Raw genomic sequence first — 27,016 nt, forward strand, 5'->3', positions numbered from 1 at the left:
CACACACACACACACACACACACACACACACACAGAATGCTGGCTTTGGCCAATCTGTATTTCCCTATTTCTTTCTCTTTAAGCATGAAAGACAACAAAAGACTGGTTGAAATGACATATTTTATTTGTGTCTCTGAACATTCTATCCTTTTGATATCACCACTGGTGGTATCTCATGTAACTTCTAGAAGACTTCCTCTCCCCCATTTCTTATCCTCTCTCCCAAATCACGTTCTTCCTAGGATTACCAGGAAGTTACCAATGTCCAGGCTGGTTGACTTCTTGCTAACGAACTTCCCTTGCTGCCAGAGAGGAACATCTGAGGTCAGAACCAGGTCTGGTTTGGCTGCATTGAAGGCAACGGAGACTGAAATGAGACCACCATGCCCCCCCACCCCAACAAATGACACAAAATCAAGGACCAGAGCCTTTGGTTGTTTCTTCAGCAATATTTATTGGAAACGGCGATGCTTCCTGTGGTAAGAGGTTTATACATTAAGCAGTAAGATTTGCCTTTCACTCCACGTGACCCACGACCGGAGGTGGCACATCCGAAGCAGCACGTTCAACCTCTGAAGGAATCTGTATAGCTAGATAAATAGAACTCTGAACACCTAACAGGACTTCATAACTGATACCAAAAACACCCAAAACCAAAAAACCACTCATAGGCTTACACACAGCACTGTGCACACAACATGAAGATGGAATAGAAGGGACGGAAATAAAAGTCAGGACTGAGGTGGGAAAAACTTTTGCAGGTGCAGCCATACATCTTAAACTGCTAAGCACAAAAATCATCTTTATTTGGTCCTCATTGAGGGCAGAATCTGCACAAATGACATTCAAAGAACACAAGGTGGAAGCGGAAAGGAAAGACAGTTACTGTTTCTTGGTCTAGGAACTAGTGGAATAATGGTTTCTTGTGTTTTTCTCCTTGTGTGTCTGTGCCAAATGGACTCATGAAGCACGTAATTCATAAATAAAACTGAAGTGAAGATATGTGTTCCCTCTTCCCTGTACCTCTGGAAATGGCCTAAATACATAAGTGGTTTCTCTGCAGCAAGAAATTTAAGCTTGGAAACCAGATGTTTTCCCATTTCCTCATAATGGACCATCTCTTCTCTTCAGCCCCTCCTACCATGTGCTGACTGCTAACTGCCTTACTTAGAAATACAGCGGGAGTCCCCTCTGGCTTTATGAGCAGGGAGGGAAGAAAACCGGCTGTCCCTCAGAAATAGGCATAATTGGGAGGAACAAAAGTGACTGTTTTCAGAAAAGGATTTTAACTCACATTCCACACTTTCCTACTGATAGCATCAAGGGACTGACTCATTCAGACCAGAAGACAAGTTGCTGGTGAGGGAGGCTTTCTTCTACAATTCTGTGACTCACATATTTGGGAGGGAACAATGGGAAATCAAGACCTTTCTCCTATTGAAATGGAGAACCTGAGACCTTGAGATGGCCCCTAGGTGATAGATAATACCTTCCGTAGGATGGTTTTACTGTAATGTGGCTCATGGTCATATTCTAAGAAGCCACAGCCTCCTGAGAACCGTGTAAACAGCAGTTCAGTGACTACTGGCTGGTCTCAGATGGTGTTTAAAAAGCACATGCCATGCCCACCAGCCTAAGAAGATACCACCCATCACCATGACTCTTGTGGGATCACACAAGTCAACCAAAGATACTCGGTGGGGCTTGATGACTTGGACCACTGCGGCCTGCATTTGGGATGTGTTGTAAGCAGCATTACCGAAGCAGTGGTTAAACTTAACTATCTGGGTCAAGAGGAGGTAAGCCTGCCAGCCTAACATTCTAATGGGGCAGGGCAACCAGAATCTCCACATAGTTGATGGGGAAGAAGCCTGACTGGCCATGAAGCATCCCCTCATACCAGTTCTCATCAATTTGGTTAGTGAGTGTGATGATATCACCCTCTTTAAAACCCAACTCCCCTTCATTTTCAGGTTCAAAGTCGTACAGAGCTCGGCAGCAAGGCTGATCCATTGGGGCACCTAGAAGTGAAAGCAGGAGAGAAGAACACAGAAAGACAAGGGGTATTTAACTCACATATCTACCACCTGCTTAACCTGCCTGGCCTGCCGTCCCCCTGGCTTCCTCCCTCACTCCTCTCTCCTGCTGAAGCTTCCTCTTGCGGCTAGTCCCCAGTCCGCTGCATAGCATCTGCCCTTCAGCAGTCTTCAGAAGTTTTCTCAGATTCCTGGAAGTTGTTGGACGCCTGCTTCCATTTCCAGGATGAACAATGGCCTCGTCTATGCTTGTGACACATGCAACACCGTCAGCCAAGGTGTGCCTTCCTGACAATGTCCAGAGATGGGAGACCCAGTGACTTAAGGAGTTTTAATGAGTTTTCGGTTAATAGAACATGGCCTGAATCCTTTCCATGCTAGCATTTTAAAATCTCTGTACATGTGAAAGAGTCAAGTCCATTACATGGACAATGCTTGGCAACATCAGAATAACAGTGCAGTGCTAATTTTTTAAAGGTAAAAACTCCAGCCTCTGGAAAACTGCTGTAATGTGATGAAAACAACATAAGACACGTATTTCTGTTCTGTTTGGCTAGATAAATAGAACTAGATAAATAGTTCTAAAGAGATAAATCTAGCGGGGTATACACCGGACAGTGGCTCTTAGAAGTTAGCTGGCTGCAAGGACTAGTCATGTAAGTTGTGGTGAGTCTGCTTCTCCCTATTCAGAAACCAACCACGTATTTCACTCTTCTTTTGGAGACTTGTTCATTTTTTGCTTTCTTAAAGTAAAAAAGTAGTTGACCCCTCAGACCAGTTCTCATCAATTTGGTTCATTTTTTGTTCAAGTTCATACTCTGAGTGATCTTGTACAAGGCACTTCCCTTTCAGTTTCCTTGTCTAGCATTAGAACTAACAGAACTTACTCCACACTACTATTGTGGCTATTGAGTGAGATCGTGTAAAAATTATATAACTTACTCTTGGTAAATTGTTGCATATATAAGGATGAGTACATGGGAGTTTTGGCATACAAAAAATAACATACTATGCCTTGAGTAAAATAATGAAGAATGGAATCATATCTTAAAAGTGATCTATTTTAAATGACCATCTATATTTAATATAGCACGCCTCCACATGAGCACGTAAACTCAAAACACATGCATACAGCTCCCGTGTCACCTAGATGACTTTAAAGGGAAACAATGTCAACTACTTTTTTACTTTAAGAAAGCAAAAAATGAACAAGTCTCCAAAAGAAGAGTGAAATACATGGTTGGTTTCTGAATAGGGAGAAGCAAACTCATCACAACTTACATGACTCGTCCTTGCAGCCAGCTAACTTCTAAGAGCCACTGTCCCGTATACCCCGCCCTGGGGGCTCTGAGCAGTGAGGCGAACACAAAGGGCAGAGAGCACCAACTGTCACCACAGACCTCACTTTTTTCCTTCATGGTCTCCAGAGAGCACCTCATAAAACATTTCCTACTACAGAATGTCAAGCCTTGGGCTCCAGGGAAAAGAGGAGACACTGCATTTCTTGGAAGTCCATGTCCAGTGTAAGATAGTTTCCACTTCTTCACCCAAGCAAATTGTTAAGGTTGAAAATGTTTCAAGCACAGGCTTTTACCTAATCTGTGTATCGGGGGTAGAGAGCAATGGTGCCAACTAAAAGAACCTATTATTGGGTATACATCAATATTCCTGATAGAAAATAAATTTCAGCTTTTACTATACTAACCTCAGTTACCAGGGTACAATGAGTTGGTTGAAGGTGGAGGAAGGAGGGAAAGCTAGCCGATGTTGAGATTCGAAATACATTCATCTAGAAAGGCGATCACCCATATGCTCCGGTGACTTAAGAACTCCAGCTGGACATGCTGCTGGAGCTGCTGTCTGTGGGTTATATGTGAGTGTCTGTGGGCGCGCCCTGCCAGGGCATTCACCCTCATGCGTGCTGGAACACAGAAGGGAAAAACAGAAAAGAAAGAGGAGGCTCCTGGCACCAAAATGACACATTAGGGTGACTTAACACCACAAACGAAGGCAAAGTCAAATGTGTTACTTGGGAGGTTTATGTGTGCTGATGATGGAGAGTGAGAGAAAAAGGGATGTACAAAGAAAGTTTTCTAGAGGAGAGAAGGGGGAAAAGGAGGGAAAGAAATGATCAATGAGAGACGAAGGAAGACGTGCTTTAGAAGAGTTTCTACCTGACGAAACCATCCCGTAAGAAATGTATCACTGTAGAGTTCTTGTGCAGCCAGACTGGGCTGTGCCTAGAATTTCTGGGAAAGTGTCAGCGGGGTGTGCCCAAGGCCTGGGTCATGGGGTCTGCAGGTCTCAGCTCCTTACCTGCAGGTTTGGGTGTACCCGTGTGAGAGAGGCCCCCGTTGGGCTGAGTACTGTCTCCAGTTGTAAACTCCAGGCTCATTCGTGGTTTAGGCTGATATTCCCTTCTAGGCTGAGATGAAGCTTGTCTTATTCTGCATTAAAAAGAAAAGGGAGGGGGGGAATAAGAGTATGGAGCCAATTAAGAAGCAAAAAGAAAAGCAGTAACATCCAGGAAGGCTACTAATGTGGAGCAGGGAAAATCTCAAAAAAAAAAAGAAAACAAAAATAAAAAAACAAAAAAACTAGCCTTCTCTGTGTATGTCTCTGCTTTCCGTGATGTCCCTCTGTGGTCCGGCCCTCACCATCTTCATCCTGTCTCTCAATCCCTCACTTCCTCATTTATTCAGAACTCACTTTGCAAATGTGCACTCTGGTAGGTGCAGGGAACACAAAGATGAGTATGACACAGTTCTTGCCCTCAAGCAGCTTATGGTCAGTAAGGGAGACAGAATGTAAACACTTGAGGACCAGAAACCGTGGTGAGTGTTGTTCTGGAGAGACACAGAATGCTACAGGAACACGGGGGTGCGAGCAGGGAGGCGTCTACCTGTCCACGGGAAGGCTTATGGAAGGGGAGAAAAGACAGCTGAGAGTCATTTCCAGATGAACAGTCCTTTCCAGAAGAAAGAGTTTAAGAGCTGGAGTAGGTCTGGAAGGAGGAAATACTGTGTGCCCTAAGAACACTGAGTGGTCTGAGATACAAGAAGTAGGAAAGAAATGAGGGAAGACAGGAGAAAAGTGGAAAGGTATGGCCAATTAATGTCTTCCCCACACCCCTAAGTATTTTCCACAGTCTCAGGTGTTCATGAAGCAAAGGGTACAGCAGATTTGCAAAGATGGGGAGGGTTCAAGTTATGGTGATTATAGAACCATACTGACTTTGAACATATGTCAGAGGAAAAAAGGAAAATGGCCCTTTGTGCTCAATGGATGTCACAAAGACATATAATATTTCTTTAGTATGTTGAAATGCAGGGTTTTAAATCTTTCTAGATGCTTCAGAGTGTGACACACATTCCCACAAGGGTGCATTGAGGAGAGATAGACAAAGTGACACACAGGACAGAGCGGGGCCTCTGCCTACAGCTGTCAGGCTGTGCCCTGCAACTCCAGGGAGACCTAGTCACAAAGAAAATGACCTCTGCCCGGCCATGGCGTGCATCTGAGGAGGAGGAACAGACATACAAAAGCAGTCTCTCTGATAGGGGAGGACTTGCTCACCACTCAGAGAAACACTGTGACAAGATACAGGCTTTCAAATAGGTTCTGCTTGCCCGGCAAACCCCTGTTGCGCCACCGTGTGACCCAGGGCGAGTTACTTCACCTGCCTGGGCTTTCCACCTGTGGGTGAGGCTAATCATACTTAGTTCACAGGGCTGTCAGAAGACTGACGACGATATGCCTTTAGTACCCACCCAGAATGTCTGTTCAGCAAATCACGCTCGTTATCCTTGGCAGCATTCTGGTTTCCCATCTGTGGCAGCCAACATACAACCCACATCTTGACCTCTCATCAACACAAGATTAGATTCAATGGAACAAAGTAAAACAAAGCACAAAGACACAAGAAAACCAAAACGAATGATCCACAAGGTGCCTAGGTAGGATCAGCAGGAATTTTGGCAGAAGTTTTTCTTCAAATGTATTCTATTATTTCCATTTCTTTACCCATTATTTCAGAGGAAGAAAATGGGAATATAACATTCAGGAACTGTGAGATACCTTTCTTCCAGTCTGACGGTGACTTGCTGCAGGATCTGGACGGCCTGCTTGTGGTACTCCAGCTGGGCTTGGACGAGCGCAGACAGCTGGCTCACCTGTTCAATCTGCAGGCCAATGGGGGGGATCACGCCTCAGTTACCAGGTCACCATCCTTAAGCATCTCCTACTGCCCCACACATACGACAGAGCTGCTCCTGACCCACAGCCCACTGCTCAGAGATTCTGTAGGCTCCACATCAGTTAAGGATAAGAAGCATCTGCATGCTTGTAAATGTCAGTACCATGAGGAGAAGCGACATTATCAGGAATCTTTCTAAAGATCACACACTTCTCACTGAACAATCTCATTCTTAACTACCAACTTCCAGGTAGGATTTGGCTAATTTTATTGATTTCTTATAGGAAAAAGAGACATTGACCAAAGGAGCCTTTGCTCCCTATGCTTTCCATGCTGTTAATATATTAATGTTAATAAAAATGTGAATATTGATTTTTCACATGAGGCAACATGGAGGCAGTTTGGTAGGATGGAAAATTTTTTGTCCTCTCTGCCTCTTCTGTAACGTAAAGGGGTTGGGTCAAGTGACATCTTGGGTTCATTTCAGTTCCAGTATTCTAGGCATCCTTAGTTACTCTTCATTTTATGTCTCGGGTTGTGATCTCGCTGAATATTGTCCTCCAAGTCAGCAAAGTCAATGCTGTCCCATGAGTTTTGGGGGTGGAATGGGGCCCTGGGTGCAGGGAAGGAGCACTATAATTCAGGTCAGCCCCATGCCTACAGCATTCCTCTTCAGTAGGTAGGTGGGACACTAGTTGTTCTACATAAACACCAACCTACACCGTCTCTGGGTGGTGGGAAGGTCCAGATATGTTCAACACGCCTCCCATATCACCAGTCAGGGCAAAGCAGTTAAGTGATAAGCACATAAAGGCTCTGTAAACACCTTGGAAGAAGTTGGTCAGCAACTGATAGGGTCAGAGGTGGGAGTGAGCAGGAACTTGAAAACTGGTTAGCTGGCTTTATTACATGAGTGGTCAGAAGTCCTCATGACTACAGGGCTGAAAGAACTCAACAGAATATAACTTCTAAAGCCATGAATAATAATTTAGCACACTTGGCGTGGTACGTGGGTGGCTCAGTTGGTTAAGCATCTGGCTTTTGATTTCGGCTCATGTCATGATCTCAGGATCATGAGATTGAGCCTCATGTTGGGCTCCACACTGGGCGTGGAGCCTGCTTAAGATTCTTTCTTTCTCCCTCTCCCTCTCCCCGCTGTCTCTCTCTCCCCCTCTCTAAAATAAAAAATAAATAATAATAACATTTTTGGTGCACTGGAAATGTAAAAGCAGCTTTTAAACTACATTGCCCCCAAATACAGCATCTATGCTACAGTCATCAATCTCAATTGAAATTAGTTTTTGAAAGAAAATAACATGTTTACTTCAAAATATAGAACATCTTAACCTATACTGAACCCTCAATTCTAAATGCATTTTAGGTGATATTCTTTTATAATCTGAAGTCAATCTGCCCTATATTTTGACAAAGTATTTCAAGCTACTGGACTTTTACATGATCAGAAACATTCTTCATCTTCTCACAATTGGTAATTCTTTAAGATCATTAGTAGACAAATATCTCACTAAATTAAACTATGGAAATAACAGGAAAAAAAAAAAAAAACCCTTACCATTTCTGGATCTACTTTATTTCAAATTATTTTAAAGAAATAACTATCTACCAAAGTTCTCACCACATAGTATAATTAGATATGAACCTTTTGAATTATGTAACCCTCTAACATAATCTTGAGCCTCAATGGCAAGATTAAATTAGAAATCAGAGGAGAGGGACTCACATCCATCTCCAAGAGATTGAACATGCTTGACTCAGCAATTTCTTTAGATTCATCGAATTTCTCCAGAGCCTGACGGAGCTCTTCATCTGGAATCTTGCCTTGTCGTTTCTTCTTATAATCAAAGTCCAGGCGTCGACCCTCCAACTTCTTTAGATGATGCTGAAAAAGTCAAGGGCAGGAATATGCTTTGACAGCGTTCATGGAAAGGCCTATTTACAGCTCACTTCTCCATCATGCCTATGAGCTTCCAAAATAAGACAGGCTAAGTTCTAAAATATCACATCACCAAAAGCCAGCATCACTGGGGCAAATGCTTCCAAAAGCTAAATATGGAGAAGCATCTTTAAAAATAATTAAGAGCAAGAAAGAAATTTTGCGAATTACCAGTGCCCTTTATTTTCTGCCCTTGCTCGGCCAAAGCCAAGCTGGAATATGTCTTTCCATCCCATGACAGAAGCTGGGAATGTGTGCATATGGCCACCCACATGGAAAACACTGCTACACAGAACCCACAAATTCCCATCTTCAAGAGAAATGGTGTCTCATGAGAAGGTAGAAGAAAAACACTTTCCTTGAAAAGAAGTGGGAAAGACTAGCATTCTTGCTTTTTGAGTCCTAGCACACTAACACTGGAAAGGGTTTATCTTTGAGGAAACCAGTCTGTGAGAATCATCTAAGTTGCTTATCAGAAATCTGAATTACTGATCACCTGCATTAAAATATCTAGGGCCAGGGTCTAGGAATCTATACTTTTTTTTTTTTAAGACGGACTGATTGATTGATTGATTTGTCAGAGACAGAGAGAGAGCACAAGTAGGGGGAGCATCATGCAGAGGGAGAGGGAGAAGCAGGCTGCCCGCGGAGCAGGAAGCCCAATGTGGGGCTCGATCCCAGGACCCTGGGATCATGACCTGAGCTGAAGGCAGACATTTAACTGACTGAGCCACCCAGGTGCCCCTAGGAATCTATATCTTAACACTTACCCTTGTTGACTGATGCAGCTTTCAGGGAACCACTGATAAGTTTAAGTCTCCCATTTGGTAGATGATGAAACTCAGTGGAAAAACTCTAACTTGGAAGGGATGCTAGACGGGGTCTAATGCCCCACAGTGTTCTTCAAAATCCCTCCTTGCATCCTCCCCACTGCCTGACCACCCAACCTCTGCCCAACCCTCTAGTGACAAAGTAGGAAAGTCATTTCCCAAAGCTACAAATTATCTTTTTTATTCTAAGGGCTGTAGTATTCCATTACTAATGGGTGGGAGAAAACACTAGATTTCCCTGATCCTGGGTGTGTATGGAAATAAAGGCAGGGAGATGAAAACAGAATTGGGAGTGGTGAAGAAATGAAAAGGAAAAGAGGAAGAAAAATATCCTAGACCTTTCCTCCCACTATACACCCTGCCTCCCATCCATGCCCTGATCCAAGTTAAATGTTTGTTCCTTTGGAAGGGATATTCTTGTAACACATTTGAACTTGTAGTCAACTGGAAGGTAGAGTACTGGAGTCAGGGGTAATACTGTAGTTTAAGAGTGAGTCTGCCATTTACTACTGCAATCCTGAGCAAGTGATAGGATGAAGGAGACTTAAGCTAGAATAAAGAGATCTAGGGGACTTCACATTTGGATGACCATGTTTAACAATAAAGTTAAATTTCAGAGAGGTTCCACAAATATTTGTCGAAGGAATGAATGAGAAAACATTACAGACCTAGTTGGAGGTAGAGCCAGTTGAACTTTATTTCTTTGGAACAGCTCTACGTGTTTTATAAAGAGGATGGTTATTCTTCCTCAGTCCTAATAATCGCTATGAAAATATGAAAACGTGTTTATAGAGTGATAGTATAACAATTTACCTAAGCTAACAACTGATACAGTTAGCCTTTCAGACAGTGAAATCAGCCCAGAAAGCAGTAATTAATAAAATTGGGTAGTATCAGGGAAGGATATTATTCTTCTGGGAAAAAAAAAGGCTGATAACCTGAAAACTCAATGTGGAAAAGTCAAATGTAATATTCATAAGCGGCACAGTCATAATAATGGGATAAAGTATTGCATTTCTGGTTTCTCTCAATTTATCTTGCTGGGTTATTTTGTAATCCAAACCTCATCACACACAATAAGCTTAAAAAAATGTTTTCTGAGGGAAAAAGGGCACCTACATTTGTACATTCAAACCACTCACTTCCCAAAGGATCAGTTGCAGATACCTGAATTTCTCTCAGATCTTTGTCATGAAGGTTCTGAAGGGGGTCAATGAAGTTCTGCTTCACTTCCATGTCCAGAGAGTCTTTCACCTCCGAGAGCTCCCGCATGGCCTCCCCCACCTCACCAAGCGCTGGGCCTGCAAGGGGAGAATGAGTCTCTTGTATGTTAAAGGACAAAGGTGAAATGTACATGCAGTAAGAGGGCCACCACAGCCGAGATGACAGGCAAAATATAATGCCTTCCAGAGAACAGTGTAGTTTCTACCTCGGACAGGTTCATACAGTACAAGAGAGTCAATGCTACCAAGGGGATGGTATCCCTTATTATGAAGAACATAAACTTTCGCTTGTCCTTTAAAAAGCAATTGGGGAAGCTCCCCGCCCTCCCTTGTCACTACTGGATTTCCCTAGCAGGTAACCCGTTTAACGCCAAAGCATTGAGCAGAAGCAAATACCAAGAACAGAGATCAGGGTTCAAACAGGAAGGACAGTCATTAGCTGAGAACTCCCATCATGAAGGAGTGAAACAGAAGTGTTTTATATGGGGACTGAGTGTCGGAGGAGAGAGGGGTGAAGGAATTCACCTGGGGCCGTAGAATTGGGTACCATGTAAGCAAGAGCAGAGACCAAAGAGAAAGCTCACGGGGCAGGGTGTTACATCATGCCTACTGGTCCCCCTGCCTCCACACTCAGTCATGGCGGACACACTTCCCAGTAAGTTTCCAGGCATCTGGATATGTCCACTGGCTACCGTGAAGTCTGGGATCTCATCAGGGAAAAAGAAAGTAAACAAAACTATGACAAATCACACTAAAAATGATGAAACGCCTCTGAAGGCAAACTTTTGGCCTCTGTCTCTAGGACATATAAAACTGAGAACCAAAATATAAAACCAAAATCATCTCCTGCAGAGCATCTTACTGGCACAAGATCCCCGTGGACAAATGAAAGAAGTGAAGTGTGGAAAGCGCTCATTACCGAAGTTGCAGTCATCTCCAAGCTCTCTTCCGAACTTGAGCATGGCCTCAGCGAGCAGCGCTTCTGCCTGTGGGTAGCCTGGCCCCTTCTCCTGGCCGCGGATTTTTGACATGGTGTTGATCATGCTGAGTTTAGCTCTGGAAGCTGGAGCAGAGAGAGCAAACACCTTCACAGTAGGCAACGTGATACAGTGGAGACCGGGCTGGAAGGAGACTCGGGCCCTAACTACCTGGTCCATAAACCAGCTCAGCGACAGGCAAGCACATCTTCACCTTCCCGGCTTCAGTGTCTTCATGTGTAGTACGTGCAGGCTGGCCCATAGATAGATATAAACAGACATTTTTTCTTTCATCACTGAACTTTCCCTTTCTCTCAATGTCTTATGAGGAACTTAACAGAAAAGGCAAAGCCCTTCTGGGGAGAGATCCCACCCACTGTCATGTGCTCTTCCCCGTTTTCCTGGGCAGCTTTCTGACCCTCTCTTCATTGTGGCGGCCCCAGCAGTACCTCCGTGGAGCTGGGAGGCCCCACGGAAAGCATTTTGAAAACCTCTGAATTATGTATTCTCTAGGTTTTAGGATTCCAGTTTTATATTTCAATTCTAGGAATCTATGGACAGAAGTAGGAAATTGTTAATTCTTGCAGTGTGAGAGCCTTATGCCAAGTTTCACTTACACCCCTATTTTCAAAATCACTGCTCAACTGAGATTCTGATGGTAAACAGACCCATGAAGAACAGAAATATCGTGTTCATTTAAAAAGGCTTCATCACTTCCCTAGCACATAATGGCTTCTGAGAATTAGTCTTATGCCACAAAGACAGCACTTCAATTTCTTTTTGGGGTTGTTTTGACAAAAGGGGATGCCTAGAAAGCAATTCCAGTTTTCATGGAAGAAAAAGTTTTGTTAACACACTGTGAAGGAGACTCTCCTGATGCTTGGATACTAGGTTTCCTCAGGTTCATTATTAGAGTTGGGGCTGTACGTCAGCCTAGGACTGTGCCCAGGATCCCATCGGCATGGAAACCCTGATAGAATTCACAGCCAAAAGCACTTCTGGTATTCAGTGGCTGATAGTTAATCTTGAACATTTGTTTCAGATAGGCTTTTTTTTTTTAAGTTTTCATTTAAATTCCAGTTACTTAACATCGTGTTCTATTAGTTTCAGGTGTACAATATAGTGATTCAACATTTCCCTATAACTCCTGGTGCTCATCACAGCAAGTGCCCTTCTTAATCCCCATCACCGATTTCACCCATCTCCCCACCCCGTCCCCTCTGGTAACCATCAGTTTTTTTTCTATAGTTAAGAGTCTGTTTCTTGGTTTGCCTCCCTCTTTTTTTTCCCCTTTGCTCATTTGTTTTGTTTCTTAAATTCCACATATGAGTGAAATCATATGGTATTTGTCATCCTCTGACTGACTTATTTTGCTTTGCATAACACTCTCTAGCTTTATCCACATCATTGCAAACGGCAAGATTTCATTCTTTTCTATGGCTAATATTCCATTGCGTGCACACACACACACACACACACACACACATCATCATCATCATCATCATCTTTTTTTCTTTTTCCTCGGATCTTGGGTTAGGGTTAGGGCCAAGGTGAGGATATGTGCCTGGAATCCTGAAGTTCAGAGACCTCTCAAGAGAATATGCTAGGGTGAAAGTAGACATGGCAGCCATCTATTGAGCTGAGGCAAGGTGGGATTTATGGGCTCCAAATACTCTTTACTTTTTTTTAAGTTTTTATTTTAATTCCAGTTAGTTGACATACAGTGTTATATCAGTTTCAGGTGTACAATGTAGTAATTTAACACTTCCGTATGTCACAAATAGACTTTTATTTAAATTTGGGCTTCCAAGGTTGAAACTGGAGATGGGGAGAGTTATCATGAGAGGGTTCCTCCAAGCCCTGCCCCAGGGATATTATAATGAACAAGGCAACTATGCTGCCTGCCTTTAGGAAGTTCACAATGAACTAAGGGTGGCATCTATTTTAAAAGCAGTTAGAGGGGTGCCTGGGTGGCTCAGGTCATGATCCCAGGGTCAGGGGATAGAGCCCCGCATCAGGCTCCCTGCTCAGCGGGAAGCCTGCTTCTCCCTCTGCCTCTCCATCTCCCTCTGCCTCTCCATCTCCCTCTGCCTCTCCATCTCCATCTGCTTGTGTTCCCTCTCTCGCTGTGTCTCTCTCTGTCAAATAAATAAATAAAAAATATAAATAAAAATAAATAAATAAATAAATAAGTAATTAGAGTGAAGTGTATATACTCAGTGTCATGCTGGGGAATTATAGCAAGTTACAGAAGGATAACATCACCTCAGTCTATGGGGGTGGAGCATTGCAAAGAAGGATTCTGGAGGGAAGCGTCGTTTAGAATCACATAGTGAGTAGCAGTTAGCTGGGCTAACAGCATATGCAAAGCCTGGTGGTAACTGAAAAAATATATATAATTCACATTTTCTTTACTCTGCTTTTCAGAGAAAAGTATATAAAATACACGTTAAATTTCAAAAATTGAAAATGCCACATGGTCACACATTTTCAAGGGAACAATATTATTAGAGCATATTTTCAAAGCCTCTTCTAAAATAAGTCATATCAGAGATCCAGAAAAGACACAGTTCCTGCCCTCAGTGTGCTCACAGTATAGTGAGGTGTCAGATAAAAGATGCAATGGATGGCTAATTTGCCCAAGATACTTGGGGAACACAGAGAAGAACTAATAAAAGCACAAATAAAAATGAAATAAGCAAACACCAGACAGTAAGAATTACAGAATGAATAGAAGGAAAGAAGATAAATGGAGACCAAAGAAATAGAGTACTGAAAACACATACGGTGGTCAACCCTTTTCAATCCTGTTTTGACTATTTTACACCCTAAAGACTTGTATCTTTTATAAAAGTTGATATTGATTTGTGCTTATATCTGAGTTCTGTTAAAAGTCATCTTGTGGTAAGTACTTACCAGAAGTCACTGAAATGGTTTAATATACTGTGGCTGATTTTTAAAGTCATCATTTTCAAATGTTGGTTAATTATAAAAAGCTTTATTCTCCTACTAATTATTTAAGAATATCTTGGATATATTCTACACTTTCATGAGGAGGAAGAAAACCATTTCTATTACTTTATCTATTTCTTCAAATCATCTAAAATATCTATTAATACACATATTATTCTTCATATTATAAAGAGGCTGGCTTTTAAATTCATTCACAAACTCATTAAATATTTATCAAGAATCTTAGATTAGTCAAACTTCTGTGTTCTTAAAAGCAATCATCAGACCTCTGAATTCATCATCTTCAAATGTAACCTAATTGTTTTTAAATGAATTTTTTAAAGCTATATTTTAAGAAACACAGAATAAGCCCAGAAAATACAAATTTTAGACATTAGAATTCCTATAATATGGTCTCTTCTCCTTCAAACTATCTTTTTTTCCTTTCCACCACTTTACTTTCCTCAGAAATTTTTACAGTCTCTCAGGCGACAGCCCATCTTTACTGTCCCAGCATCACTATCCTAGAGTTCAAGTCCCACCCATTGGGTTTACTGCTAAAACAGCTTCTCAACAGCAAACCTTCCCCTGGTCCACGAGAGCAGGATCCTGGTATGCCGATCTGTGTTATCTCCCAGACAGGGTTAGCGTAAAGTTGTACACACAGTGGATATTTAACACATGTCCACTGAAGGGAGAATAAATGAATGAATAGATTATCTTGAAAACTAGTAGAATAACATGGCAATGGTTTCCTGAAGTAGACTATGCTCATATCCTCTGGCTCATGTGCCTAAGAGCTTTTTGAAGCATAACAGAGAATGGGAATTATAAAACTTGTTTCCTTCTGTTGAAAAATAAAAGTTTTTTTTAGGAGAGAAGAGAAGATAACCAACCCTGCTTAGGGTGGGATTCCATATTAAAAACAGGGCATTAGGGCCAGCCCACACAGTGAACTGTGAGATTCCCCCACCCACTTCCCCTACTTGTCCCCTAGAGAACTGGCAGCCAGGTTAATACCTTCTGGATAGGGGACTAGACGATTCTTCTCTGGGGAATACAACCAATCCAGAAGAGACCTAAAGACACTGATAGCTGTAAGCACCCAATACACCAACTCCAGGCTGATCACCCTAGAAAGAACCCATTACAGTTTATAAGCTTCCACTGACCCCCACACAGCTTTACTGCCCTATACCTAAGTGGAAAAAGACAGACACTGTCACTAGATTTTGAAAAAGGCTTCTAACATAACAGAGCCAAAACAGATAAGGCAATTATAGGAAACAAACAATTCAGGGAGGGAAAAATAACTATCATTAATGTTCTCAGGTGTCTAAGATACTTTACCCATGAAATAAAAAAAGAAACAGAGGGGCGCCTGGGTGGCTCAGTCATTAAGCATCTGCCTTCGGCTCAGGTCATGATCCCAGGGTTCTGGGATAGAGCCCCGCATCGGGCTCCCTGCTCCACGGGAAGCCTGTTCTCCCTCTCCCTCTCCCCCTGCTTGTGTTCCTGCTCTCGCTGTGTCTCTCTCTGTCGAATAAATAAATAAAATCTTAAAAAAAAAAAGAGGAACTCTTAGAAATTAATATAATTTAACTGTATATGTGAATTTAATTAAACTATAAAATTAAAAAATCATTAGAAGCACAGAGTTGAGGCAGATCCCCCCCAAAAGGAGGACAAAATTTTAAAAAGAGATAGAAAATCAGAAGAAAGCATAAAATCAGGATTAGTCCAGGGGTCTGGTGGCTGAATGATGAAAGTTCCAAAAAGAAAACACATAGAAGGGGAAGAAATTTTTTAAAAGTTAAGAAGAGACCATATTATAGGAATTCTAATGTCTAAAATTTGTATTTTCTGGGCTTATTCTGTGTTTCTTAAAATATAGCTTTAAAAAATTCATTTAAAAACAATTAGGTTACATTTGAAAATTTCTCAGAACTGATAAATGTATGTTTCCAGATTGAAAAAGTCCACTGAATGCCCACCACAATGGCTAAGCGGGTCCACAAGGAGGACCATTAACATGAGATTTCACTGGGAACAAAAGTTCCTAAAACCTTTCAGAAAGGAATAGGTTATATACAAATATCAAGAATTAGAAGGACACTGAACATGAGAATATCATGAACAAGAGAAATTTCCTCAGAAAACAATGGAGCAATGACTCCAAATTTCTTAGAGAAAATAATATATAATTCTATATTCAAATTATCAATGAAGCATGAAGGTAGAATGATGACATTTTCAAACACACAAGGAAGGTTTCTGATCATTTTTCTTCCCAAGCTAATGGAAGGGCATTCTACCAAAATGAAGGTATAAATCAAGAAAAGGGACAGGTATAGGATCTAAAAAAAGAGATCCAATGTAAGGAAAGATGTAAAAATGATGACAAAAGGAGATCTCAAGAGGATCACTGTGCATCACACATTGAGGGGCAACTGTAGCTGATACTACACATCATAACCAGGGACGTGTAACACAGGAAGCCATGACTAACAAGGAGCTATACTCTCACCATGATCCCTCATGAGGTCAAGTTACAGTTATCAACCACTATACCTTGCTTTATAATGCACCCTTCATTGGCTTCCCCTCTAACCTACTTCCCTTGACGTTTCCTGGAATCTCTTCCCAAATCAACCATTTGTGCTCAAATCCTTACCTCATGGATTCCTTCTGGGGCAACTCAAACTAAGAAAGCAACCAATCTAGAATGCAGCATCAGATATCTCAAAGATAACAACACCTGACATGTTTCAATGTAATGAGAGAAAATTCATGTGCATGGCAGAGGGTTTGGGAAAGAATTAATGAATGGTACACAAAAAGCGAAGAAAATGAGAAATAGGGGCACCTGGGTGGCTCAGTCGGTTAAGCGTCTGCCTTTGGCTAAGGTCATGATCTCAGGGTCCTGGGATTGAGCCCCAGGTGGGCTCCCTGCTCAGCGGGGAGTCTGCTTCTCCCTCTGCCCCTCCCCCCACTTGTGCTATCTCTGTCTCTTAAATAAATAAAATCTTAAAAAAAAAAGGAAAATGAAAAATAAAACAAATATTAACTCCAAGAAAAACAAAAACATTGTACAAGAAAGGAAATATAATCATACTATATGTCTCAGCTCTATACAAGTTTACAAGGGCATAAAATGTAAATACTGAATACTAATCTAACAAAAATTATGCCATAAACATACTGGTAACAAGAAAGGGAAAGGATGTGGGAGAATGGGAAGATAAGAAAAGAGCAAACAATTCTCATCTTCCAAATTGGAAATCAAACAGAAAACACTTAAAACTGGACAACCAAGCAGGGAGCAACATAAGCATGTTGTTTCAAGATTAGAAGAAAAACCAAAGAAAGAGCCAAAAGCATCTTGAAAGTGTTGTTTCTGGGAATTGGAGGAAAGAATGCAACTCCAAGTGCACTGCTCCTTTCTGTAAAAATTTTTATAAAATTCTTTGATTTTGTATAATATGTACATGTATTACTTCCCTTATAAAAAAAAAAAAACTAAATTTAAAATACTTCCCACTCTCTTTTCCCTTAGGAGACCTAATTTAGTGGCTGAACTGGATAAGTGATACTCATGGTATCTTGACAATCTGGGCACTGTTCTAACCTCAAGGATCTTTCAACAAAAAGTTTTATACCTTAACTGGTTTAAGGAGAACTGGCCAGGAAAAGAAAACATACAGATTAACAAGTAAAATGCCATCAAAGAACCATCAAAGAAAAGGGTTTGATGGGTCCACAGCCAGTTGATTTCTGGAAGCAAATGTATCTAGTCAACTTAAACAGCAAGAAGTGAAATTAGGATGACCCTAAAAGACTGATCTTTCCCAAAAAAAGGGGGGGTGTGTGGGGGAGTCCCATTGTTTTGTGCTCCATAAAAAGTCAGTTTACTTTTTGGCCTAGTGTTGTAACTACTGGGTAGTTACAAACTCACTACTTCCTCTTCTTGGTTTTTAAAATTTTTATTTCTTAATCCAAATGAACAAACAAGAAAGCCATTAGGTCTTGTGTTTTACAGAAATCAGCATAGTGCATTAAAATAAACATTGGCTTTGGCTCAGACAAACATAGGTAAAAATCCAGGCTCAAAATCTTGCTGGCTAGTATATTCCTGAAAAATAATCGTTCATAAGGTTGTTATCTGTATTCACTGATAAAGAGCAATAACAGTAACTAGCACAGACACAACAGGCACTGAGACAGGGGGAAGTGCTCCTTTATTCCAACCCTTCCAAGTTCTCTTTTCTGAGTATGGGCGCTGGTGTGCTCTACGGCTGGCTTGCGTGTATGGGGAACTCCATTTCCCAGAATCCCTTCCCCACATGCTTCACAGTTAGAACTGGTAGAATGTGAGGCTGTGCAAGACTTGGGAGGTGAAGCGGAAGCAGGAGTCATAACATTCTGGAGGCTGTCACTGTACAGAGGAGGTGACAAACTGATGCAGAGCTACAAATGGGTTCCACCTTGTTCTCCCTCTTCCCTGTTCTGTGTCCAGCTCTTCTCAAGTGCTGATTCTGCTCATCAACAGTGACCCCAGACCCACCAAAGATGTTTTGTTGCAAATGCAGAAGTAGAAACCCTGAAGAACCAACAACCTTCTACTGCCTTCCATAGCTTTTGCAGCTCTGCATCAGTAGCTGGACCGGCCCACTTTTCAGATTCCTTTCTAAGTTCATTCATCTGGGTCAAGGCTGGTCAGTGACCTTTCTCTGGTCCTTAAACTCTACTTATTTGGTCTTTACTTAACCAGATCTTCCCGTAACTGTACAAGCTCTAACTCTTATAATCTCTTATTCCATGATATCCACAATGACTTTCCTTCCCTGATTGAACCCTGAATCATACGATGTGTGATGGTCTCATATCTCAACTCAAAAAATCATGATCTATCCCAGAAAGAACCCTGAAAATAAGTCAATAAAACTGGCTGTAAATATTTCAGTTCTGCAAAACTGTGTTTTCAGAATCAGACATAAAAGAGAATAACTAGGTAGGAGTTAGCTGCTAATTGTGGAAAGAACACCAGAAAAAGGAGCCAGTTTAACAAAGTAGGATTAAGACAAGGAGTTTGGAGTCAGACTGTCTGAGTACAAATTCTGGCTCTATCTCATATTGGGCAGTTTTGGCCCTCAGCTTCCTCACCTGTAAAATGGTACCTCCCCCCTCACAGGTTTGGGTTGATGTAAGGATTAAATGACATAATGTATGTCACAAGTGATTCTTATTAGATAGAAAACTGAGCTTGGGGAAAGCATACACTGGCCTTCAGACATAGGAAACTTCTAACGGTTTCTTCAAGTTATTAGAACTGTTCCTCTTCTTGGAATGGCCTTCCCTCTCTCCATCACCTGCCCAACATAATACCAAGCACCCCGCCCCCAACCTGTTTTTTTAACAAAGTCTTTCTCAATCACCCTTTACCCGTACTGCCTCCAAGTGTAAGTGACCCCTTCCCTCATTTAATGTCTCTACTGTGCTCTGTATATACATTGATATCTCATGATACTTTCTCTCTTTGCTGTATGTCTGTTTCCTGATTACATGTCCTACTGAATTCTAGCATATGGCCAAGCATACAGCATGTGCTTACTTATTTACTGTGGGCCAAATGTCTTTATTTAAAAGTTTTGATTTTTTAAATTGAATTCTTTTGCATATGTTGTTTTTTCTAATCCTTAGGAAAGACTTCCCTATTCAAAGGCATCACAACCTCCTAGGAGCTAGAGCTTAGTTAGATAAGATCTAATTATATGCTAACTTTGTGATCTGACATGATGATTTGGGAGAGCAAGTCATGCTGATGGCAATCTGGCTGGCATTTCCCTTTAAGATTTCTGAGGCTGCCAAGGCTTTTCATTTATCTTGCTTCCATTTCTTAAAGTACAGAAGGGTGGAATCCTACTTCCCATTTACTCTTACTACTGCTGGCGCTCGGGTAGCAATTCATCTCTAAATTATGTCATGAAAAACTGGTTTATATGAAAATGACAAGAAATTGATCACAAAATCTCCCGGAATCAGAATATGGGTTCTCTTTTCCCTGAAAAAGAGGGTTCCTAAGCTGAACTGTAAACCCTAGCTAAGGGGATACAAAAGGTTAACTTAGTAAAAGTCAATAAATAGTTTACACCAGAAACAATTATGTATTCCCCAATACAGGAAAATTCTGGATTTGCACTGCCTGATTGAATTAGTATTTACCAAAAGTCTTTTAAAGATCTTCTATGATAAAATGAACATAACAAGTATTTATTAAGCACCTACTATGTGAAAGGGACTATGCTAGGGAGACTCTAAGAGAAGCAAGGTGCAGCCTCTGCCCTAATGAGCTTCTTGTCTATTTGGAGAGTCAGAGAGCACTCCACTCACCATGACACGAAGCAGACCCCATACTGTGGGTAAGGTCCTAATGTAGTCACATCACAGAGAAGAGCAGTGAATTCCATCTAGAACAATAAGGCTAGGAAGGCTCATGAAACAGGTGACACCTGAGCTGGGCTTTCTCAAAAAGCAAGCTATACAGGCAGAGTGGTGGGAAAGACCATTCTAGACCCCTGGAGACTATGAGCAAAGGCACATGAAAGTACCTGGTGTATCTGGAAACTTCAAAAAGTCTGTGGCTTAGGCGAAGAGGCCACAAAGTTGGAACCAGATGGTGAAGGCCTGACTTTTATGCTAAGGAGCTTGGATTTTATTTTGTAGACAATGATTCCTGTCAAAGGTTTCTGACAGAGAGTTATTTCAGATATAGACCTTTAAAAGAGCTTCAATTCAGATTAAATCAGATTTTAGTCTGAGGAAAAAAGATTCTTTTTTTTTTTTTAAAGATTTTATTTATTCATTCGAGACACAGAGATACAGAGAGAGAGAGACAGAGAGAGCGCACGAGCAGGGGGAGAGGCAGAGGGAAAAGCAGGCTCCCCACTGAGCCAGGAACCAGACGTGGGGCTCGATCCCAGGACCCTGGGATCATGACCCAAGCCGAGGCAGATGCTTAACCATCTGAGCCACCCAGGTGCCCCAGGAAAAAAGATTCTTAACATCAATTAGGGAAAGTAGGAAGTGGGAAGGGGGTCTTTCCAATGTCAAAGAAATTACTGCCTGCCTATACTTTCTTCTAGTTTTATGGTTTCAGGCCTCACATGTAGGTCTTTAATCCATTTTGAGTTTATTTTTGTGTATGATGTAAGAAAGTGGTCCAGTTTCATTCTTTTGCAATTGGCTGTCCCATTTTCCCAGCACCATTTGTTGAAGAGACCATCTTTCTCCCATTGAATATTCTTGCCTCCTTTTTCATAGATCAGTTGAACATACATGTGTGGGTTTATTCCTGGGCTCTCTATTCTGTTCCATTGATCTCTATGTCTTAGAAAACATTTTAAAACCAGATTTGAAGACTCCACCTCTGTCTTACTGATTTAGACTATCTAGGAGGTCAGACCATAAAACATGTCCCTAAGGGTACTCTGGAGAAATGAACAAGCACACTTGGGCAATGGAGTCCCACCTCTTGCTGGACTGGACAATCAGTTAGCTGAGTCAGTAAGCTTATGATTCTTGAATTTCTCTCTCCAGCCCAGACCTTTCCACTGTGTTACAGACTCATATATTCTAGTATCTACTTAACTGCACGAGGATGTTTACACATTTCAAATTTAACATGCTCAAGCTAAACTATAGTATTCCCTATATTAGTGAATCTAATTCTACCCATTCTTCTACTTGCTCAGGCCCAAAACCTTATAGTCATCTTTGATGTCTCTCTTTGTCCCATACATCACATCTAATCTGCCAGTAAATTCTGTCAGCTCTGCAATTCAAAACATATCCAGAATCAGAGCACTTGTCACTCTGGTCAGAGCCCCCATCATCTCTCACTTGGGTTATTAAAAGAGGTTCCTACTGGTTTGCCTGCTTTCACTCTTGCCCCCTATAATCTATTCTGTGTATGAATCCCTTTCATTGTAAATCAGATCAGGTCACTCTTCTCAAAACCCTTTAATGGGTTCCCATGTCATTCAAAATAGGAGACATAGTCCTATGTGCTGTCACTACCACCTGACACTGGATATTCACTCTCTGTCAATCTCTTCTCACTAGACTGGAGGCTCCATGAGGTCAGGGTCTTGGTTTGCTTCATCTACTGGTATGTGCCCAGGGCTTAGAAAACTGCATTAGAATAAATGTGACACATAATTTAAAAAATATTTTCCTCTTCTATAGAATGGAGAAAATCAAAGCTACCTTACTGGGTTATTGTGAGGATTAGAAATTAAGTTTTTAAAGTATATGGCACTGTGCTTGGAATTTGAGGAAATACTGAATAAAATCAAAGCTATCACCAACATGAGAAAATTCTTTGTTGTATGGAAAGTAGGTTAACCAAGAGTTATATTGAACTAAACAAATATAGCATTCCCAGACTATCATGGACAAGATGAAAGTTTTTAGAGTTTGTGGATTTAGATATAAAATCTAATGTTGTCTCTAGTATGACACTAAGCACAGGGACAAGACAGCCCCGTCTAGGTAAAAGGAACAGAGTTTGTAAGAGAGAAAAGGAAGGCACAAGAGGATGTTCAGAAAACTCTACATTCTCACTTCCTTCCTCTCTGTCCTACTACACCTCTATGTCTGTGGATTAAATCTAAAGGAGCTATAATTTTGACTTAATAGAAGGTTCTAGTCTAGGTTTACTTTGATGGTGAAAAGACTATGAATAAAATATTAAAATCTTTTCTCCTTCCCTGTGAATAAAAATGACTTTGAGTTAACTCTCTTGCTCTGCTCCCCTGGAGACCTGATAAAGGTGTAATATCACCTATTACCAGGTAATACTGCTTTTGGTAAATTTCACTGCTGATTGATACACTAGGAGGATTATGAATGAATGATCAATGCCTGGTGACAAGCCTTAGTTTTAGGCTTCTCTAAGTATAATGAATCTTGTAACTGGCGATATCCCTTACTGGGACCTGAGAAGGGACAAGTGATACTAGTGATACTGATTCCTATTTAGGACATGGAACCTCTAAGCCCCTTCTCCCCCTGCAACCTGTTATGTTCTCATTCTCTAGAACCCAAGCTGTCCTTTGGAAAGCCAGGAGATAACCCTTGGCTGCTGTATGGACAGCTGATAGAACCACCCTTGAAGAAAATGCCTGGCATTGTCCTGCATGCTTCCTGTCTTAATGTTCTTCCAAGTGAATGTTATGCCAGGAGAGGCCTAGTAGAGTCATGTGGGATAAACTGTCAATTTGAACCTATGAAGACCCCCAAAGGGAGTGCTGCAGAGACTCAGGAGCAATTTGAAATAAACAGTTTATTACTTTTTGTATTAGTTTCCTAGGGCTACTGCAACAAAGTATCATAAACTGGGCCACTTGAAACAATAGAAACTCATTCTGGAGGCCCCATTCCTATACCTCACCCTATGTATCCCTTCCACTTAGCCACTTAGCTGTTCCTGAGTCATATCCTTTGTAATAAACTAGTAAACATTAAATAAGTATTTCTCTGAGCTCTGTGAGCCACTCTAGCAAATTATCAAACCCACAGGGCAGGGGTCAGAAGCACCAGAGGCTCAGCCTTGGGACTGTTGTCCAAAGTGGGGGCAATCTTGTGGGACTGAGCCCTTAACCTGTGCGAACTGACACTAACTCCAGGTAGATGGGGTCAGAAGTGAATTGTTGGACACCAAATGGAGTTGGAAAATTGGTCAGCGTGAGAGAAACCCCAATGTCTGGTGTCCAAAGAATACTGTGGGTAGAGTGCAGAGAGAAACAGTTTTCCATTTATATCTCTAAAACAGATGTAGCACACTCATATGAGTGGGTGTTGAGGTTTTGACACATTTGTTGGAAAAACCTTGAGGCTGTTTTTCTAGAAAGCTTCTGTGAAATGTGAAGATGTGTAGGTCCCAAGCCTCTGAGGACAAGGCAAAAGTGGTATTTTCTAAGGGGGTTTGGTCCCAAAGACAGCAATTGCAGAGGATGGAGGTTCTCTTTCCTCAGGGGAAAAAAGAGGAGGGGGGAGTCCTGATGTTATCTTTTTTTTAAAGTTTCATTCACTGTAATTCAAAATCAAGGTTTATAGCAAATGGTATTTCTCTAGATCTAGAAACCAACAGTCTCTATGGAACACGGGAAGCTGGAATGAAGAGGCTAGCACAAATGTGAGCACAGGGTAGGAGGGGATGCAGGGGCACAGGGTGATGAAAGTGGGTGTTTGCTGAAGCGGGGAGGACAGGGATGAGCAGTGAGTCTGCCCTTTTGCACTTCATTTTCCTCCCCACCCTCAACGATGACAGGGGTGCTTGGGGAGAGACCTTCCATAAATAAAAACAAAATTACAACCTGCTTTAAACTGCTGTATTATGTTCTCAAAGTGGCTTCTTTCCCTCTTTAACTGTGAAATTTCAAATAAGAAAACACAGTGACAGGGCATCTGTCTGTCACAACAGGGAAGAAGAAAAGCCAACCCCCGCTTCTGGCTTGTGTTGATGAACACATATGACACTCAGAAGGGGCGGTCATGGTATTCCAAGTCACATTTTCATGTTCTAACCTAGTGAATGTAGCATTCAGTAGGGGAGACCAAAGACATGGAATAAATTTTCCAGATTTAATGAGATACCTCTCTACTCACCTTACAGAAACCAAACCTAGTTGCGGACAAATGCTTAATGATTCCTACTAGTATTTGTAAGTGCTACCATCTGGTTTGAAAATTTATAAAGAATCCTGATATATTTTTGAAAAACTAAAGATCAGGACCACGATTCATCCTAGCTATCATCTCTGAAGTATCTGCTATGTGTAATTCACATGCATCATCTCTTCAATCCTCCCAATAATATGAGGGACAGGTTTGGTTTCTCCATCTTGTAGATAAGGAAAGTAAAGCACAGAGAAATGATGCAACTTGCCCAAGGACACATAGCAACAAGCTGAGCCAAAATTGAATCTTAGCTATGTCTCAAAAGCCCGCTCACGTCCCAGAATGCCATTCTGGCTTTTGTTGCTTTATTAACATCTTTGTTAAAATAGGTCAAATTAGGACTTGTCAGCTTTAGCTATATTTACACTTGTTAGGTGATTAAAAATGCAGAGGTGAGGAAGTGTGAGAGACGCTGTGACTTGGGAAGCAGAACGAGTGCCGCACCATTGGCACTCGTTCAGGGGATTGGAGGGCTTTCCATCTACATGACCTTGGCTAACTACCTAACCCCCTCCGGACCTCTGCTTCCTCATCTTGAACGTAAGAGGACTGGCTTACCTGATTTCTGCAATGCCTTTCAAATGCGAAAATCTCTCATGTATACACTAGAGTTCACTAGGATAAGTGGACTAGGTCATTTACAAATGAGAAGGACGTAGTGTACACAACCTAATGTCAATTTTCAAAACCAATGAAACTCATACTTTGCAAAACCACTGCTGAGTTCAAAACCAATAGGTCTTACTTTAAAAACTCCAATGTAAAGATTTTAACTTTATTCTTTCTTTTAAGCCTTCTTTGTTTTTATTTCCACAAGAAGGAACACTACAGCCAGATTATTTCCTAATGATCTGGTTTGTTTATGGTTCTTTACAAAAATAAGAATTTTTTAAAAGATAAAATAGATATTTCAAGGAAAACAAAAAGGTAATTTATTTTCCCTTTTTGTAGAAAATTGTCAAATTTCATTAGGAGTAATCAATTACTTAATACAGCAAACACTGTGAACAAGTATGTTAAAATTTAGAGGACAAAAGTGATATTCTCCTGTGTGACAGAATCTATTTTCATTTCCTACTAATTAACGTGAAGACACATGCTATCAAAGACATATCACAGGATAGGGTTCAGACTGCAGCCCTGCCACCAGCTCTGCAGGGAAGAGAGGTGCTCACCCTCTCAGCCTCACCCAGCCTGGTTATAAGTGGGAGATGGTAATACTTAGGGATAGAATTGTTGTGATGATAAAATCACAACAATTGTGATGTATGAAATCAAAGCAGGTGCTAAGTAAATGTGAATTCTTTTCCCCCTTTTGGCTGGAGAAAACTGTGGTTGATAGCCATTTCATCAAAATGGGCACCAAGAGCTAAAACTCTGCTTCCCTCTTCATTACCTATCAAGGCTCAATGATGCCTTTAGCTGGTGCAACAAATTAATTCTGAATTATTTTAACTAAATCTGTAAGGCCTAGTCAGAGATTACAATTGAAATCTGAGCATAAATCCCCAAATCACACTAAATTAGATTTGGAACTTAATATTTGCAACAAAATGTATGTAGTAAATAACACTTCAGCAAGTATCTCACATTGGCAGCCCGTGATGACTGTGTAATGGCCTAATTCTCCCAGGTGAAATCTCAGAGTATCTACAAATCTGAAATGAGCCCTCTGATGCTCCTTACACTGTAGGCAATGTGTTCCCTGGACTTGCACATTAATAATTATTAAAGGATGCAAAAGAAATACATGGTAACAAGGACAAGTTAAATATTCTATAAATATTCTTCTAGAGACTGAGGAAAGGGAAGAGGAAGATCTGCCCACTGACTTATACAAATATGTAACTCTAGCACTGGATTATGCTACTCTCAACCCAAATAATGGTAATTATGTAACACTTCTCTCCAAGGCACCAGAGCTTTCTTTTGCCCTGCTGAGTGGGAGGCAGCGGGGAGGTATTTTAAGACACTTGAGTGGTGGTCCACAGCAGCCCTAAGAACCCATGAGATGGGACAGTGAACATCTCCCACCTCCACAAGGGGTGTGGCTCGATGCCAGTACAGGACTCACAGGGAGCCCTGGGAAAGCAGGAGATTAAATCACAG

General features: G+C 41.3%; 1 protein-coding gene across 6 annotated transcripts in view; it reads right to left on the reverse strand.

Annotated features, from left to right (window-relative positions):
• Positions 1-434: 434 nt before the first annotated feature.
• Positions 435-27,016, reverse strand: part of SH3GL2 (SH3 domain containing GRB2 like 2, endophilin A1) — a 227,306-nt gene continuing 200,724 nt past the window's right edge. For all 6 annotated transcript variants that reach the window (XM_032392339.1, XM_032392337.1, XM_032392341.1 and 3 more), the window contains 6 exons: positions 11,158-11,301; positions 10,183-10,316; positions 7,973-8,131; positions 6,114-6,217; positions 4,353-4,483; positions 435-2,021 (listed from right to left, as the gene is read on the reverse strand). In XM_032392339.1, coding sequence (XP_032248230.1) covers positions 1,822-2,021; positions 4,353-4,483; positions 6,114-6,217; positions 7,973-8,131; positions 10,183-10,316; positions 11,158-11,301 — 872 coding nt within the window. In that variant the 3' untranslated portion in view covers positions 435-1,821. The remainder of the gene's footprint in view (positions 2,022-4,352; positions 4,484-6,113; positions 6,218-7,972; positions 8,132-10,182; positions 10,317-11,157; positions 11,302-27,016) is intronic.

Source organism: Phoca vitulina, unplaced genomic scaffold (assembly GCF_004348235.1).
Source record: "Phoca vitulina isolate PV1807 unplaced genomic scaffold, GSC_HSeal_1.0 scaffold67, whole genome shotgun sequence".
Classification (NCBI taxonomy): domain Eukaryota; kingdom Metazoa; phylum Chordata; class Mammalia; order Carnivora; family Phocidae; genus Phoca; species Phoca vitulina.